The 18,931-nt window shown below is 52.2% G+C and overlaps 1 protein-coding gene across 3 annotated transcripts in view; it reads right to left on the reverse strand.

The window, feature by feature from the left end:
* The window catches only part of ANGPT4 (angiopoietin 4), a 35,391-nt gene that overhangs the window by 11,498 nt on the left and 4,962 nt on the right, over positions 1–18,931 (reverse strand). For all 3 annotated transcript variants that reach the window (XM_031434042.2, XM_064475809.1, XM_031434043.2), the window contains 4 exons: positions 8,194–8,349; positions 6,654–6,775; positions 3,823–4,055; positions 135–250 (listed from right to left, as the gene is read on the reverse strand). In XM_031434042.2, coding sequence (XP_031289902.1) covers positions 135–250; positions 3,823–4,055; positions 6,654–6,775; positions 8,194–8,349 — 627 coding nt within the window. The remainder of the gene's footprint in view (positions 1–134; positions 251–3,822; positions 4,056–6,653; positions 6,776–8,193; positions 8,350–18,931) is intronic.

Raw genomic sequence — 18,931 nt, forward strand, 5'->3', positions numbered from 1 at the left:
TGGACAAGGTCTGAAGCTGATGCGGGGGGGGGGGGCTGGCAGGGGGAGGGCTGGAGGCTGGAGGGTTGGCTGAGAGGCCTTTAGCTCAGCACCCTCTGGTGCTTTGGCCTCAGCCCCCCAGGGAGCCCTCTAACCTTTCTGGGCTCTGTCATGTTGGCCACATGGATGGTGTAGATGCCACTAGCATTGGCCCCGAAGCGCTGGATCTCTGCACAGTCCTGGAACACCTGCTCAGCTGCCCTCATGGAGGCTGCAATGGGACAAAATCAAAACAATTGGAGGTGAGCTAAGGAGAGAGGGAAGGGGCCTGGTAAGCACTACTGCTTGCTCTGTGCCAGGTTCTGGGCTGGGAGGTACTGGGGACAGGGAGATGTATTGGACCTGGAAAGGTTTCCTAGAGGAGCTGGCAGTGAGCTGGGACCTGGAAGAGGAGCAGGAGGCACCCAGCTGAAGAAGGAAAGAGTATCCCAGGCGGAAGGAACAGCACATGCAAAGGCTCCAAGGGGGAAAATGTCCTGCTGTTTGCAGGGAACAGAGTGTGGTGAGGACTGAGGACAGGAACAGAGATGATTCACACCCTGATTGCAGAACTGAGGCCAGAGGGAAGTCTGGTTGTTCGACGGACCCAAAAGGAGCAGGGAGAGGCTGGCACAGAGACACGCATCAGGAAGGAGAGATGAAGCTGGGATTTCAGCAGGGGCCAGGTCAGCCTTGAATGCCAGGCCGAGAAGCCCAGACTGTGCCAAGGAAGAGCGCTCTGGCCAGAGTGTAGAACAGAGACTGAAGGGGCTGAGACTCAAAGCAGGGAGACCAGAGATGAGGCTGCAAGAGTCTTCTAGGACAGGTCATTGTGGTCTAGACTCCACTGAGGTACTTCCCCATTTCACAGACCAGGAAGCTGAGGCCCAAGAGTGAGGTAACTGGCTCAAGGGCACAGAGCTGAGTGGGGTGGGAGGGGCTGGGCAGAGCTTTCTCTCTCTCCAGGTCTTATGGGGGATTTGTCCTTATAGCTCCCTTGGGTAGGAGGCCCAGGGCCCCTCCACAGTCCACTCCTCCAGTCGTATATCCCTGCAGCCTTGGAGGTGGGTCATCTCATTATGCTGACCATGAGCCTTAAGGGAAAATATTAATTTAATGGCCAAATCCCACCAGGGCCCTGGTGGCCTCCAGGCCTAGCCTGAAAAAGTTACTACTGGTAAATAAACTACAGAGGATTCAAATCCCCTCTCTGGCTCCTTTTGTCGGATTCAGTTAGAGGTTTGGGCTATGCTTCCACCAGAACCTAGTTTTTGGGTAGGTGGGTATCTAAGGATAAAGTTCCAGATGGATGGATATCCTCACCAATGAGAAACCAGAAAACTACGAAGGGGTGGGACTTCCTATTTTGGCCTCACTCTTGAACCTGGATCCTGAATCCCGGAGCTGGGACCCTGTTGAAAGGATGCTGTTGTTCCTAGATCACAAATGAAGTGACAAATCTATACCAGTCTGTGTACAAACATTCCCTGGACAGGATCCCATGGCCCCACCTGCCAGCCCCCTAGTCCTGAGAACTGGAGTCCAGCCAAGCCTGGTAGGGTGCTGACCTAAAGGCGAGCTTGGACAGGCCCAACTTTCTCAGCCAGGCAAGGGAACAGAGCTAGGAGTTGGCCTCAGATTTCCAGCCACTCTTCCCAAGGCTCTGTCCATTAGTGTTTTCCTTAGTTAACAATAGTCTTAACAACAATAGTAGCAATAAAAGTGAAATATCCACTACGTATTGCAGTGTTTCTTGGCCAGGTACTGCCAGGGCAGTCTGGGGCCAGGACAAGTATTTTCAGGGAGCTTAAGAGCAAGAATGAACTAGCATCAACATGCAACATAATTTGGCCCCAGCCTGGAACCCCCCAAATCTTTGCACCAGCTTCACCCATTGAGGGTCTGAGATATTCAATGATGTGTGCAAAGTCCCAGTGTTAAGTAAGTGAAGGAGACAGAGCTTGAATTCTGATCCATCTGACTGGCGAGCCACTGCCTTTCCTACTACCCACCTCCACTTGGGTCTCCACCACTGAGCCTATATAAGGCTGGGCAAACAGACCTCGTTAACGAAGCTGCTTCTGATACCTTGCATGGGTGAGGTCTTTTCTAACTGTGTCCCCGTCTGTCTAACTTCTGAATACCTTGAGTTCTCCACCCCTTGCCAGCCTCTATCTGCCAATGACAAAGCTTTGCAGAGACGGGGTACAGGTTTCCTGCTGGCCTTCATGGATGCCTGGTGCCTGGGCCTGTCTCCATCCAATCTTCTGATCTATATCTAGTGACTAATCCTCCTCCCGTTTCTCCATGTAGACAGTGGGAAAAAATAACCCATAGTGCCTTTCCCTGGTGACAGTGGGACAACAGGGCAGGCGTTTGGGCAAAGGGTGTCTGAGGCGAGGACCCTTACACAACCTCTCACCCAGACTGGTGAGCAAACACTGGGCCACAGCTGGAGACAGGGTAAGCAGTGAGCCTGTGGGGAGAGGGGTTGGGCCCAGGCCCTGTGCCTTTGGCTGAGCTACAGGAACCCCACACATGGGATTGATTTAGGCAGCCTCACTGCCAGGGCTCTGCACAAGCCAGTGATGGGTTCAGGTTACTCATAACCTCATGGTTTAGAAGACACCCACCTCTCTTACCTGGAGTTACCTCAGGCCTCATGCCCCTACCTGGCCAAGCCTGCCCGACTTAGATGGAGCCGTGGTGCCATCCTCTGTCCCCAAATCGCTGCCAGCCACAGTGCCTGGAATCCATCACTACTGTCATTCCTTATGCCTTAAAGGCTTTCCAACCTCCCCTATGGGGACCCAGCAGCAGTAGGAACACTTTTCATTCACTGTCTTTCTCTTTCACCAAGTCATTCTCCCCTCCCTGGTTTCAATTACACTTTCTAAAACATAGTCCCATGCTGTTCAAAACCCTTCCGTGGCTGCCCTCAGTTTAAATCCCCTCTGCTACGCACAGCCTTTTAGGCCGTCTGTGGTCTGGAATCGTCAGGAACACTGCTGGCAGGGCATCTGGCACAGAGTAGGCACTTAACAAATAGGCATTTCCTCTTCCTTCCCTCAGAGACCCACAGACGTGAGTTGGGTATTTTTTGTAAGAGACAGGGGCTCCAACTGTGCTGTGTAACCCCAGCCCCCAGCACTGGGACTGGCTCATGGTGGGTGCTCACTCAGTAAGTGCTTGTTGACCGAGTGACTGAAGCTGGACCGGGAGGGCCTTGGCCACCTGGAGTGGGTCCCATTAGAAGTGAGGGCTGGGGAACCAGGCCCAGCCATTGTCTTCCTTTCTCAGAAGCCGGGGCCAGAGGTGCCTCACCACTTCTGTTTGGCCCTCTTGGGCTTAGGGTCGGAGACATCAGGGTGAGAGAAGTCCTTGGGGGGCATTGAGTGCAACCTCTCCATTCTACAGGTAGAGAAACTGAGGCCTGGGGTGGGGCGGGTTGGGCAAAGCCAAACCAGTTGGGGTGGAGAGTGGATCTGGGAATCTGACCATGTCAGTCTGGGCTGGTGGTGTCTTTATTGTCACCACTTCCATTAAACAGGTGGAGAAACGAAGGCCTAGAGAGATACAAGGGCAGCTCGTCACTCATGGAGTCAGGGGGAAGCTCCTGGTCCTCTTAGGCCTGCTGTCCTCACCATGATGATTACTGTGTTATTTCTCTCTCATACGCGGTGGGAGGTGGGTGGGGCTTTTCCCGTGGTGGCTTACAGGCCCCGCAGTGAACCCGGCGGGGAATAGGGGGTCTCCCTCCCCTCTCCTGCCCTTCTCCCGCACCAGGGCGCCCCCATCGCTCACCCGGGCCCTGGGCCACGACGCGCACCAGGCGCTGCACGGACTCCAGCAGCTGGCGCTGCTGGCGCTGCAGGAGGCTGGAGTTGCTGCTGGCGGCGCGCAGGCTGCGCTCGAGGCCGGCGAGGGCGCCGCTCTGGCGGCCCAGCAGGCGCCGCAGCCGCTCCTTCTCGCCGCGGAGGCTGGCCAGCTCCGCCTGCTGCTGCGTCTCCAGGGCCTGCACCCGCGTCTCCAGCGCGCTGCGGGGCGGGGGCGCACAGGGGTGAACCCGCTGTCCCCACCGTGCAGTCACACTCGCGGGCTTTCCCCTGCGGCCCGGGGTGACTCTGCGGTACAAACCGGCGCTGAGGCTCAGAGAGGTAGAGCGTCCTGCCCAGGGTTACACAGCCCGGAAGTCCGTGCCCACCGACAGCACAGAGTGAGGAGGGGGAGGAAAGAGAGACCTGGCCCTGGTGTAAAATGGACTGGAGTCTAGTAGAGGGAAGAAGTAGGGTGGGAGGGACACACCAGTAACCAGGTAGCCATCCTCAAATCCCAAATACGCTTGCCCTTTGACCTAGCCAACCACTCTCAGGGGATAACCTCCAGGGCGCATGGGCAAGAGGGCCTGATGGGGGTTGGGTTGTATTAGGGGAAAACAAAACAACCTAAATGCCCAGCAGCCACTGGGCTCGGGACTGGCTGAGTCTGTGCTGTTCTGGTGTCCCTGGAAACGTTCATGAAGAGGAAGGAGGCTTAAGCACATTTGCACAGATTCGGAAAGATGCCCCGGACTTGAAGTGGGTGCCCGGGCGCAGCGGTGCCTCTCGTCTAACCCCATATGTGGGAAATTCAAAGGGAAAGAAAACAGGTATTAATGTAAATGTAGAGGGAAACTGGGAAGCTTATAAGAAAAGGCATAGAAAGATACGTGGAAGGACAGGGTAGTGCCTCTGTTCATAGAGAAGGTGAAAGAAAATCCACTATGTGCTGTTACTTCTGCAGAGCAGGTTTGAGCAGATGGAGACGGAGGAGGGGGGATGGGGGAGGGTGGAGGGGCTGACTTTCCCTTTCCTTTTGCCCAGGTATTGACTCAGCTCTTCCACTTTCGGCATTTTAACCTACAGATTTGCTCCCATGTGTGAGAGATAAGGGAATGTTATTCATAGCATCACTGGCTGGAAGCGTAAAAGACTGGAAACAACCTCAACACCCATTAACTGGGAATGGAGAAATAAATGTGGGGACAGCCAGACAGTGGGACATCATGCAGCTGAAGGAAAGAATGAGCAAGTGTGTCATCGAGTTAGGGAACCATTTCCGGGATAACTGAAAAAAACAAAACAAAACAAAAAACTAAGGTGCCAAGGAGTGGTAAGCACCTTTGGGGTTTAAGAAGGGTAAAAAAAGGGACTATGCATATGTATTTGCCTCTGCTGCAGGTGGGTGTGTGGCTGAGGGATAGAAGTAGGAGGGAGATGTTTTCCTATATATGACGTTATGCCAACCTATTCTCCAGACTAAAATGAGTCCAGCCAGGGCAGACCCCAAATGATGCTTGACCCCAAATGATGCTGCAGGAAGAGGAAGAATTTGGACACACTCAGATTCTGGAATTTTAGCTGTTTCCATGGGCCAAGAGCTTATTAATGACATCCTCCATCTTCACTGGTTTCTGGACACCTAGTGCCAATTCAGAGTGATTGATAGTGTCCCAGTCCTTGCCCTCCCCACCTGGGGTCAGGGAATAAGACTTAGAAGATACACACACTAACATTAACAGCCCCCAGATCACAGGGAGCTGCAGGAGCCTTATGCCCTTATCCTGACCCAGCACACGACCAACAGTAACATCGCACCCCATCCACAGGCCTGTGGCTGCTTCAGTGTGTGGGTTTTGCTTCCTCCAGCAGCCTGACCTTGGCAGTTTTTCCTCCACTCAGCTCAAAACCGAGATGAAATCAGCTTCAGATGTCCATGTCTCTGCCTTATCTGTACCCCATGACTCTTTCTTTGTAATTTAAAGTGTGTTTCCATGTGTGTATTTGCTTATAAATGCAGAGACTGTCTGCTGGTGCCAACAAGAAACTGGTAACTAGTTGCTTCTGGGAAGGGGAGTTTGTAGATGACATCAGATTTATTTATTTACAAATAAGTAAGTTGAATTAAAATGTACTAGGTGAATTATATGGTGTGTCAACTGGAGTTCAATAGAGCTGTTAAAAATTTATAAAATAAATGAAGGAAGAAAGAAAGAGAAAGATAGAAAGAATGGAGAAACAATTAGGGTGCTCTGAGCCCCAGGAAAAGCCCTGTCCTGTATCCCCACCCAGAGCTGAATAGCACTGGAGTTACAGAGGCAGAAGAGCCTTGCCCTGGGCTCCTGGCCTGGTGGGAGACAGTTTCGTGACAGGGTCATCAAGGAGGGCCACCAGGGGACTGCAGGCCTCAAGGAGGCCCTGACCTCACCCAGGAACAGGGGTCAAGGTAGGATGACCAGGGCTGTGAGCCCGCCTGGCCAACTGCAGGGCCCCCCAGTCTCAGCCCGGCCCCTGTGTCCACCTTCACTCTCAGCTTCAGTCTTATCTCCAACCCTAGTTTCTGTCCTTACCCCAACTGAGGCCACGTCCCAGGTCTAGTTCCAGCCCTAGTCCCCCAAAGTCCCCCTCACTTCAGTCTTAATCCAGGCCCCTAGCTCTGGCCCCAGCCCCTGTCTAGGGCACTAACCCAAGTCCAGCTTCCAACCTTGGCCCCAGCCCAAGTGCAGTCTTGGCTCTGGTGCTCACCCAGGGTCCCCGAACCCACTTGGGTCCCAGCCTGGCCCTGGTCCCCGCCCAGTGCTGGGGGCCAGTGCCCACCTGTTGCGGCCCTGCAGCCGGTGCAGCTCGTGGCCCTGCAGCAGCAGCTGCTTCTCCAGCTTGTTGGTGGACAGTGAGGTCTCCAGCAGCTGGATCTCCATTCGCGATGTCTGGTTCAGGACCTGCCCCAGCAAGTGGATGGGGGGAGCTACATAAGCCCCGCAGGAGCCCTGCCCAGCAGCCACACACCTGCCCTCGGGCCCTGCCATTTCAGAAACTTGATGACCTATTTCCACCCTCCCACCCATTAGTTCCTGTGGCTGTTCATTAATTCATTCACTCACTCGCTCACAGACCCTAACTGAGCTTATGGTATGTTTCCTAAGTTTGCTGTTCCCTGTCACTGTGCCTGATAGTGCCATTTCTCCTGCTGCTCAGACCCCAGGAGTCACCCTTGACCTACCCCGCCCCAACAGCCAATCCATTAGCAATTCTCATGAGTTCCGACTTCCAAATGGGTACCTGACCACTTCCCTGTCCCTCCACGGCCCCATTCTGGCCCCGGCCTCCATCATCTCTTGTCCTGTGTCCTGTGCCAGCTCCTTACTGGGCTCCCTATTTCTGCCCTTGCCCCCTACACACCGTTGTCTGCTCAGTAGTCTGAGACAAACATTTAAAATGTGGCCCCTCTGCTCAGAATCTTTCTGTGGCTCCCACCTTACCCAGTGGTGGCCTGCAGCACCCTGTGATGCTGTCTGCCTCCATCACCTCTCTGACCCCTGGCCCACCACTCTCCCCTGGTCATTCCAGTGTAGCTGGAATGACCTTTGCAATACTGTTCTCCCTGTCTGGCAGGCCCTCCCAGTAAGCCTGGCTCCAATCCTCCCTTCCCAATGCCGCCTTCCTGGCTGTACCAGCTCAACTTGCAATCCATCCCTCCCACCACTCCCAGCACACACTCCCCACTGGTCCCTCGCCTATGCTCCTTTTTCCCTAGTGCTTCCACTATTTCATACACAGATCTTACTTATCCTGTCTGTTTTCTTGGTGCTTATTAGAAAGGAAGCTCCGCAGGGCTAAAGATGCAGGCCTGTTTTATTTACTGCTGTAAACGAGAACCAGGCACCTCCAACATTGCCTGGCACGGAGTGGGGTTTAACAAACACATGTACATTTGTCACTGATCTTTTCAGCCATTCACTGACTCACCTTCTCATTTGTATACCTGCCCCCTCCCTCCCTTTCTGCTGCTCCCTGTGGCCTCTTTCAGAACCTATGGCCCCTGAGGTCTAATGATTTGTTTATTACCCACCTTACCCTCTTCCTCTGGAGCACTGTGAGCCCCCAAGGGCAGAGGGGGATGTGGAGTCACAGAGGCATGGAGCCAAAGCCAGTATCCCCCTCCTCCACCCCCACCCCCGCCAGGCTCCTGGCCTGGTGGGAGACAGTTTTGTGACAGGGTCATTGGGGAGGGACACCAGGAGGAACAGGCCCAGAGGAGGCCTTGCCCTCACCCAGGGACAGGGGTCAAGATGACCAGGGCTGTGAGCCAGCCTGGCCAGCCGCAGACCCCCAGTGCCACCCCCTCACACTCTGGTACCTGAGCTTCCACGTCGGTCAGCTTGCGGGTCTGGGCAGTGGTCTGGTTCAGGAGGCTGCTTCCCAGCTCCAGCATGGTGGCCGTCTGGTTCTGGACCATGTGCTGCTGGGCCTGAGCCAGCTCCAACCTCAAGTTCATCTGGATGTACCTTTCTATCTGTGGGAAGACAGTGTGCTGGCGTCATGGGTAGGGACTTGGGGAAAGCGCCTCTCCCTTCATTATGGCCCCATCTAAAGGACACAGAGCAACCAGGGGAGGCCGTGCTACCAGGTCAAGTCACCATGACCTCTTAACTAGACTGTTCCAGTAGCTTTCTAACCCTGGCCTCTCTGCCTCCATCCTTTCCCTGTCCACAGCCCATCCTCCACTCAGCTGCCAGAGGAATCATGTTAAACCTAAGTCAAGTCACATTCTTTCTCTGCTCAGAACTCTGCCACGGTTCCTATCTTACTCTGAGGGAGAATTAAATTCCTCCCTGCAGATTCTTCCATGGCCTGGTCTCCTGCTACAGCTCTGATTTCCTTTCCTGGTACTCTCTCCCTCACTCTGCTCCAGACACACTGGCCTCTATGATACCCCCTCTATAGCAAGGATATGCCTACCGCAGGGCCTTTGCACATGCTATTACCTCTGTCTGGACACCCCTCCTCCAATCTACATGGTTCACTCCTTCATGTCATTTCAGGTCTCTTCCTACCACTTATCACTCTGTGACTTTGTATTATATATTTATCTGTTTATTGCCTGTTTTATTTACCCTGAAGCCAAAGGCTTGGGCTTGCTTACCACTTTATCATCATGTTTAACACAATGCTTAGCACACAAAGGGCTCTCAAAAAATACCTGTTCAACTAATTGATGAAAAGGGGAAACAGCAAGGGTCAGAGCATAGCCCCCAATGTTATGCCCACTACCCAGCCTTCTAGGGCTGAGCCAGCAGCAGGAAGTGAGGCCACATCTTTCCCATACAGGAGTTTGTGGGTCCATCCACCACGCTGGACTTTCTATTTTCTGGTCCCTTCCATCTGCCAAGTGGGGCTGAACTGGCCAGTCTCCAGGGGTTCTCCCAGCTTGGATGTTTTGGGATCTGACAAGCTGATGTTCATTTCTTTGACAGGACTGCTCTCTTTCCCAAGAGCAGGAGAAGCTGGTCCAGAGTGAGACCAGGATCAAATTGCAAAGGTGAACAGCGTGTTCTCAGGGCTCAGTGCCTAAAGTCAGAGCGCCGGTGCCCCTCCTCCACTCCCTCTCCATTCGGCACACTTGCTGGCCTCTCGCCACAATCTCTACCCCCCAGCCCTGGCTCCTTCCCTTCCTCTGTCACTCAGTCTTCCAGGAGGTCCAAGGGCAACTCCCAGTGTCTCTGGGAAGACTGGTACTCCCCTGGGAAAGATGGTGACCTTGGCTGGGGTGGGGCCTGGCTCCAGCTGCTATTCCTTCTTCTCAACTGTCTGCTCCCATACCTTCCTCCCTGAGAGTACTTGAAGGGGCACGGTCCATTGTAGTGCAACCTCACATCCTGAAAGGGGCGCACATAGCACTGATTAGAGCAGTGGTTCTCAAAGTGTGGTCCTTGGGGCAGCATCAATTCCGAGCTTGTGAGAAATGCAAGTTTCTAGCTCTCACCTCAGACCTACTGAGTCAGAAATTCTGAGGAGGGGCCCAGCCATCTGACGCTCACTCGAGTGTGAGAACTCATAGTGTAGAGGTCACAAAGGGGCCCGAGGACCAGAGAGAGAAGCACGTCCAAACTTCTCAAGCGTCTGTCCCGGTGGCCCCATCCTTCCTCCTCTGCACCATCAGCCCCCCACGCGCTGTCCCCTGCAACAGACAAATGTGCGCCAATGGCTCCCATCCAAACGCTAAAGAAAAAAATATCTCTGACTCCACAGGCCCCTCCAGTTTCTCTGCTCCTCCAAGTAAAAAACTTCTTGAACAAGTTGCCTCCATTTTTTCACCTCCATCCTCACTCTCACCTTTTAAAAAAAATTAACATTATTATGGTGTACTTCACACATACAAAAAAGCATATAAAGAATAATATAATAAAATCTGTGTATTTACCACACTCAAGAAAAAAATATAGCCCATATTGTTGAATCTTACGACACACCGACCTGCCTCTCAGGCCTGGGGAGCCCCCTACTCTGTAACTCATAGCCGCCCTTGACAAGGGAGGATCAAGGGACACTTCTATGTCCATCTCTGGGTTTGAGTCCGGGCTTTGCTACGCTCTGGCTGTGGACCTCTAGTAGTGGAGAGGTACACTTTTCTGAGCTTCATTTTACCAACCTGTGACATGGGGACAGTAAATCCTGCTCCTTGTTGGAGAGGGGCATTTGAAACGGGCCTTGAAGGAAGGGAAAGGGTTTTTGACAGGCAGGGGCTGGGGGAGGGGAGGAGGGTGTTCCGGACAGACTACAGACGAGCCTGTGGGGATGCGCAGTCCCAGTGACCAAGGACAGCTGCTCGGGCCTGCTTGTCTCCTGTATGATCTAAATACAGGAGACTTCAACTGGATAAACGATGGTGGTCCATTCCTCCAACGGATTCTGCTCAGCAATAAAAGGCATGAACTGGTGATTCATGCAACAGTCTGGCTGAATCTCTGATGTATTACACTGCAGGAAAAAAGCCAGACTCAAGAGGCAACGTATGTAGGATTCCATTTATTTGACTTTCTGGAAAAGTCAGAATCTGTGGTTGCTGGGGCTAGGGCCTGGGGGAGGGGATTCACTGCAGAGGGACTCTGGGGAACTTTTGGGGGTGTTGCCAGTGTTCTGTATCATGACTGTGGTGGTTACGTAAGTGTATACATTTGCCAAACCTCGTGGAGCTGTACGTTAAAAGGGTGAATTTCACTGTGAACTATGTCTCAATAGAAAACAAACCCACCAACACAAGGTTCTAGAGAATATTCTATATAAAAATATGCATTATAATAATAAATAGATTTCCTCAAATGAATCCCTCACCCTCTGTATGTCATTGAATTATTCCTTGAGCATCTACTATGTGCTAGGTCCTATCCTAGGTACTAAGGAATCAGGAATGAACAAAATCGGCAAGTTTTCTGATATCAGGATACTTCCACTGACTACATCAGTTAAATTCCAGTAGTGATGAGTGTTATGAAGAAAATAAGATGGGGTAATGAGTGGGTGCAGCCAGGTTTAGCCAGAGTGGCAGGGACATCCACACCAGAGGGAGTCATCGGAGCTGAGAGGTTGTGAAGGAGTCCGTGGTGGGAAAGTCAGGAGGAAGGGAATTCCAGAAGGAGGGATAGGCAAGTGCAAAGGCCCTGAGGTGGGAGTGTGCCTGGCATGTTAGAGAAGCAAAAAGAGGATCAATAAAACAATATGCCCTACCTGTCCCTTTCGTGGAAATGGTGCACATGGTTCATGTTTGGGAAAAACATTTTGTCAACTGCAGATAGAAGCCAACACAGAAAGAGTGCCTTGAATATGATGAGCCTGGGTTGGAAACCCAGCTCTCAGCTTAGTGGCTGTGTGACCTTGGGCAAGCACCTCTACCTGTCTACGCCTCTTCTCTAGAGAGGGGATAAGCACAGCTCCTACCTCCAGGTTGTAGGGATGTTTCCTGACCCGATGCATGTAAAGGGCCGGGAGCATGGTTATGTGATCGAAATGTGACAAGTTCTGGTACGTCTGTATGTCCGTGTCATGGGTTACCAAGCAGCTGTAAAAAAGAACGAGGTCGACCTTCATCAGGGGCAGATGTGAAAAGATGCCCCAGACACACTCTTGAGAGAAAAGAGCAAGATGCAGAACATCACCTACAGTTTGGACCCATGTGTGTAAGAAAATTGCAAGTGATTTATTTTTACATGTACTCAGATAAAGACCTTGGAGACAGACTCTTAGCGGTGATTTGCTTGCGGGGAGGAGATTACAACGGAAGTGATGGCGATGGTGTTTTCACTTTACATTCCATACCTGTAAATTGTTTGGATTCTAAAAAGATAGAATGAAGATGTATACAGGCATAACTTATTTTATTGCACTTTGCATATGTTGCATATTTTTACAAAGCAAAGTTTTGGGGCAACCTGGTGTTGAACAAGTCTCTCTGTGCCATTTTTCCAACAGAATTTGCTCACTTCATGTCTCTGTGTTGCATTTTGGTAATTCTTGCAATGTTTCAAACTTTTAAATTATTATTATATTTTTAATAGTGCTCTGTGATCAGTCATCTTTGATGATACTACTGTGAAAAGACCACGACTTGCTGAAGGTTCAGACAATGCTTAGCATTTTTTAGCAATAAAATATTTTTTAATTAAGGCATGTATTTTTTAAAAAGATATAATGTGATTGCACATTTACTAGATTACAGTATAGTGTAAGCATAAGTTTTATATGCACTGGGAAACTGAAAAATGCACGTGACTCGCTTTATTGCAATATTGGCTTTATTTTGGTGGTCTGGAGCCAAATCCACAGTATGTCCGAAGTGTGCTTGTACAGATATAATTAACATAATATTTAAAAGCCAGTTTTTATCAACCAGGAGTTCTTAACAGATGTCTCTGGAACCCCGAGGGATCTGTGAATAGAGTTCGGGGAATCTATGGACTTGGATGGGAAATCGTGTTTTGGGTTTTGCTTTTTTGTTTTGCTAACCTCTAACTGAAGCAAGCTTTCCTGCAGTGATGAATACAGGCCACAGACGACTGCAGTGCTGGTGGTGCCTCTGACTTTGTCGTCAGTAGAAATCGTAGATACTCCTGTGTCCCACCACAGTGTTGAGGACATTTACATCATATTGTTTATACTCATTACAACCTCGAAGTGATGGAAGGTACTAGGTCCATCATCAGGTCTTGTTATTTAATGGGTGAATACAGAAGCCATATGTGGCTGTAACACAAATCCGATCTTAAAGATACTTGATATCTGTATCTCAAGGCAATTTGTTCCCTTTGTAAACCTGTACCTTTAATTTTATGTTTTTAAAGACATGCTTCGGAGAGAGGGTCCAGAACTTTACCAGGTGCCAGAGGGGCCCTGGGCCCAGGAAAGGTTGAGATCTCTGAAGATTCCTCCCCCACAGGTCCCAGCCCAGTGCCCGCCCACTAAGCCACTAACTCCAAGAGTGCAGGGGATTTGCCTGTCTTTTCTTCTGCTGCCTGGAAGGATGCCTGGCAAACTGTAGGTTCTCTATTGATTGAATGAATGAATGGATTGGACATCTCCTTTCCTGGAACAGTTCGCTTTGAAAGAAACTGCCTCACGTGGCTCTGTGGTGCAGCCACTGGGAAACAGAACAGCAGGAAAGGAAAGAAGCGCTTTTACAAAAATATTAAATCCCAGACTGAGCTGCCTCATGGCTTGTACGTCTGGCTTTTGTGCCTCCATTTCCCCATCAATAGATGGTGTGGTGACAGTACCACTTTGGGGGGTTGGAGTGAGGGGCGCATGTGCAGCTCATAGAAAAGGGCCCTGTTAATAGAAATGCTTGGAGCTTCTGTTCCATTCTGGCACCCCCACGACATGCTAGGTGTGCTTGGGCACCTAAGACAGCGCCTCTCAGTCCCCCTTTACCCCTGTCCCCTTATGAGGCCCTGCTATTGACCACATTTTACAAAGGAGCAAATGGAGGCTCGGACACATAGAGTCACTTCCCCGACGTCACCTATCAAGTTGGCGGCTGCTGGACTCATACCCAGCTCTGCTGATTTGGGAGGCCGGGTGGTCAGCTCTGGCGGGCACAGGAGGGGAGGGCAGGGGCAAAGCAGGTAGAAACGGTGCCTTCCTCCTCTAGCGGGGGACCTAGGGTTCAGCACCCCCTTCACTGAGCCCTTAAAGGTGCTCAATAAGGATTTGTCAACAGAACAAATTGGTCCATTTTATGTCAGGGGCACTGAATTTCCACTGAATGAATGATTGGTGGCTAGAAATAAGTTTGGACATCCCAACCCAGCTTCATCTGCTCCTGGAGCCCCGTGAGAGGCGAGGCCAGAAGGCAGAGTGGGAGAGAAAAGGGTCCAAGGACAGGAGGAACGGGGAAGTAATCACAGCATGGAGACTGGAGGGCAGGGAAGAGGAACAGAGGGAGGCCCACGGCAAGGGAGGGAGGGAGCTCAGGGTACTTGCAAGAGAAATGTTCCAGAAATCTGACCCAGTCTTGAGGCTCTTTTGTCTGCTCGTCTGTTTTGTCATTTTGCCTGTTCAACAAACTCATTCACAAGTGCCAGGACCTGTGTGGGGCCCTGGGAGAGAGCAGAGATCAGAGGAGGCTGGTTCCTACTTGAGGGGTGGGCTGAGCTCTGCCCAGCCACCAGGGCCTCCGAAGGCAGATCTCAGCAGCACCAAGTGTGCCAGGCGTGGCCCCAAGGGCCTTACAAATATAGCTCGTTTAGTCCTTGGTTCTCTCATCGCCCTCATTGTCCAGGCGAGGAAAAGCAGCACAGAGAAGGTGAGCCTGTCATCCAAGTCACACAGCTCTGAGTGACAGAGGCTGGCTTGGGACCCAGGCCTTCGTGCTCCTGAGACCATAGCCTTTACCACTTGGGTGGGCTGCCTGAGGGAGTCAGACTCCCGGACAGCCCCAGTGACCCCCGTTCCGGTACTCCTGCCCCAGTGCAGTCAGGACTGGCTGACCAAAGGGCTGGAGGTGGGCCCCTGATGACATCATCACACTGTGGCTTCTGCTTTGCTACCTGGTGAATCTCTCGCTCTGAGAGAGGCCAGCCACCGTGTCCTGAGGGTCCTCAAGCACCCTTGAGGAAGGGCTTATCTGGGGAGGATAAGAGGCCTCCCACCACCAGCCAGTACCACTCTCCCAGCCTGGGCACCTTGGAGGTTGATCCTCCAGCCCCAGTCAAGCCTTCAGATGATCACAGTCCCAGCTTATAGCCAAGTGTCAGAGTGAAAAAAATAGTCAGAACTACCTTGTCAAGCCTCTCCTGATTCCTGACTCAGAAACTATGAATGATAATAAATGCTTGTGGTGACTTTACATTGCTAACTGGCTTAGGGTAATTTGTTATGTCATAATACGTAACTAATGCACTGCTTTTGCAGAGTTTACAGAGCTCAGACCCTCTTGCTCCAAGGCCCTGCCCTCTTTGCTTGGCATCACATCCCGCCCTGCCATCCCCAGGCCCCAGATGCCTCCTTTTTCCAATGGCACTAACTTTGTGGCTTGTGAGCCCAATGGCCAAAGTTGGCCCCTCCCTCTTTGCCTGGCTCCAGCTCCTCCCATCCCCTCGGGGCCCACACAGGCCCTGACCCTTGGCTCATGGCAGAGGGGAGGTTTGTCTTATTTTTTCTGAGCAACCAGTCCCGGCCTTCTCAGCTGTTTTCCTCCCTGTAGCAGATTCTGTTGCTTTTCTTCTGGGTCAGGGCTTCGAGTGAGTGAGCAGACCAGACCAGACCAAGTGGGCAGGGAGCCAGGGGTAGAGAGTGTCAGGGATGAGAGGGCTGTTGAGGGGGGGAGTGCTTTTTAACTCTCGCCCCACCCGGGGTTCCCGGCACAGGCCTGGCTTCGCCAAACTTTCAGCTGCAGCGCTGAGCTTGTGTGGGCCTGGTGCACTGCGGCGCTGAGGGTCAGGCGCTGGTTCAGTCACAGCCCCGCAGTTTCCTTTCTTTTACAGTGAGGTAGCATCTCCGAACCTCAGTGGCCTCATCGGAAAACGGGGCTCATTGATTCCTCCTTGCAGAGGGGCTGGCATGGGTGTTTCTGCCGCCTGGATGTGGGTGCTTCTCACAAGCTGGGGAGGGGCTGCCAGGGCCTCGGCCTCAGGCTTGGCTAGCCTTCTGTGGTTGTCTGTGTCTAAACCTTGATCTAGGAAGGTTTTAATTTTTTTAATTAAAAAAAGATTCTCAGCTATTACCTCTTTTTTCTTACTCTTTTTTTGAGGGGGTAGTGAAAGGGAGGTAATTAGGTTTGCTTGTTTGTTTGTTTGTTTATTTGTTTAATGGAGGTACTGGGGATTGAACCCAGGAGGTTTTGTTTCTTAAGCTGGGTTGTGGGAACAAGACAATTCATTTGCTTTTTCTCTCTACCTTTTCCTACGTCTAAAATATTTCAGACAAAATTTTAAAATGCATAGAATGAACAGCAAGGAAATTAACCAGGAGATGATCGGGGACTGGGACGACAGTGATTTTTCTCCCTCTGTGTCTTCACACGCTTCCATATTTCCCAATTTTTGCACACTGAAAATTAGTCAAAAGCTGAGAAAAACAGCTAGGCTATTAGCAAGAGGTAGAGCTGAGACTGGAACCCAGGCCAGCAGGACCTGGAGAAAGAGGCCCCAGCCGCCCCACTTACAGCCGCCCTCCAGCTCATCTCTGCTCCCAGGGGGCCCATTTCCAGCCCCTGCAGAGCTTCCCTATGGGGGTTCCCCTCAGCTGTTGGGGAATTGCCTTCCCTCCTTCCGCCCCACTTGGTGGCCACATTGTAGACCAACGAGTGTTAGACTGAAGTCAGGAGTGAAAGGCCATAAGGTTCTGCCAGCCTAAGCTTCTGAGGCTCTGTTCCTGTGTCCAAGGGGAATTCGTTTTGCTTTCAGTTTCAGGGCCAGGGCTCCCCAGTCATCTCCTCGCCTGCAGACCCCGCCAGACCTCTGCATGCTTTGCTTCATTTTGTCCTCACTTGAGGTACTTGTTTTCATGCTCCCTGCCTTGCAGATGAGGAAACATAAGGCCAGGGGGCAGAAAAAGGGACTTTCCCAAGATCACCCAAGGCAGGACGTAGACAAGTGAGAGCTGGACTCCTGCGCCGACTCCAAGTGGATTCCCTTCCTGTGCCGAGCATCCCAAGTGTGTTATTATCAACAGCTGACTTTCCTGGACTCTGACCCTATGCCAGGCACTGTCCCCGGCCCTGCATGTGTATTAACTCAATTAATCTCCGTGACAACCTGCAAAGTGGCTTTGATTAGTGGCTCCATTTCATGGACAAGAACGTTGAGGCACAGACTGACAAAGTGATTGAGAACACACAGCCAGCAAGCAGCAGAGAGGCAGGTCAAATTGAGTCAGTGGAGCCACAAGGCCCACACCTAGCCTCTGTAGGATTTACCCCAGGCCTTGGGCCGAAGATAGAGGATGTAATGGTGAGGAAGCCTAGATGGAGATTCTGGGATCCTCTCAGCTTTCAAGTTCTGGCCCTGCTGACTGAGGTCCTACCTGAATCTTCTTTGGCAGAAGAGCCTTAGATAAGCTCTCCTTGGCTGAGGGCCTCCTGGAAAAAGGGAAAAATCTAGCACCTATGAGTTTCCCATTTGGTGGTCAGGGGACTCTGTTCCCCAGGTCCCAGTTTGGCACCCAAGGACCAGGTCACAGTGTCTTGTTTATTAACCAGGAACTGACCTAAGTGCTGTGAGCAAGGTTTCTGGCATCAGACAGCCTAAGTGTGACCCGGACCTCACCCTTCCTGGCTGTGTGAACTTGGACAAGCACTCTCATTTCTTGGTGCCTCAGTTTCCTCATCTGTTAATGGGCAAACAATCTTACTTTATGAGCTCATTGTGAGAACTCAATGCAATAATTCTCACACTGCATGTAGGACAGTGGCACACAGTAAGAGCTCAATAAATGCTGGCCATGACTCCTGTTTATCCTGCACACTTGCTGGGAAGCACGGAGTATTTTAAGTTCCACTTGACAGAGGAACTGCTTGATGCAGGTGGCTTCCCCAGGGCCCACAGCTGGTCGGTGGCACCCCTGGGACAGAACCCCTGACTCAATCTCCATTCCAGACATTTCAGAGCTGACTCTGGGGTCAAGCAAACGCTCAGAGGCCAGAGTCTGCGCAGAGACGCAGGCTTAGGGGGCAGACCAAGGGCCTGTTTTCTCACATTTCCTGCCCAAGTTGAGGAGGGGAGAGGGTCTGTAAATATCCTGGCTCGACTGAGCTCTGGGGCCTGGGAGGAGAGAGCCAGAAACCCAGGGCCCAGCCCACGTGGGATGGCCTGTTCCCCCAGGGGAGGCCGTGTGAGGGGCTGCTGCCGCCACTGCTCTCCAGTCATCTCTCGGCTCGGGCATCTGTGCCAGTTGTTTCTAGGCTCCCTTTTGGGAAGAATAACCCCAGTTCCTCCAAGAAGCAGATGCCGTTCTCCCCACCCCCTTCCCCAGCCCCAAACTGTCTAGAGGAGCCAGCGGTGAGGTTAGGAAATCAAACCCCAAGACATTTTGTTCGGCAACCGAGATTCATTTTTTGTTTGGATAACTGAAGGCCGAAAATGCCAAGAATTTACGGGCAGCCTGGGGAGGCCGGGGCAGCTGGGAGCCCTGGCCAGTTTGGGAGGATCTCTGGCTGGGCCAGGACCCCACGCTGTGCTCCTGCTGGATGCGCTTCTGACCCGCGTCCAGCCAGGCGAGGCCTTGTGACCGTGGGCTGAGGGGCTGAGTTATTCTGAGGTTTGACGTCAGGGACCTGGAGCGAACAGCAGAGGCTGGGGGTCTCCTGCCCAGCCCCTGACCCTTCTCTGCTTGGCTTGGGTGCAGAAGGGGGTGAGAAAGAGGCCCCAGCTGATCCTGGCTGAGGAGTGGACACTGGCCATCGGGCTGGTGTGTCCTGGGTTGTCCAGTGTGGACAAAGCGTGTAGACACCTGGGGAGGTAGCGGCAGGAGGGATGGACAACCTAGGGATGAGGGGGTACCCGAGAAAGGGACAGGCAGAGACTCAGGGAACGCCAGCCATACAGGAGAGAGGATCAGAGTGATAGAGGCAGAGTGAGTGAGTCGGGGCACCTGAGAGCCCTGGA

Source organism: Camelus dromedarius, chromosome 18 (genome assembly GCF_036321535.1).
Source record: "Camelus dromedarius isolate mCamDro1 chromosome 18, mCamDro1.pat, whole genome shotgun sequence".
NCBI classification, from domain to species: Eukaryota; Metazoa; Chordata; class Mammalia; order Artiodactyla; family Camelidae; genus Camelus; species Camelus dromedarius.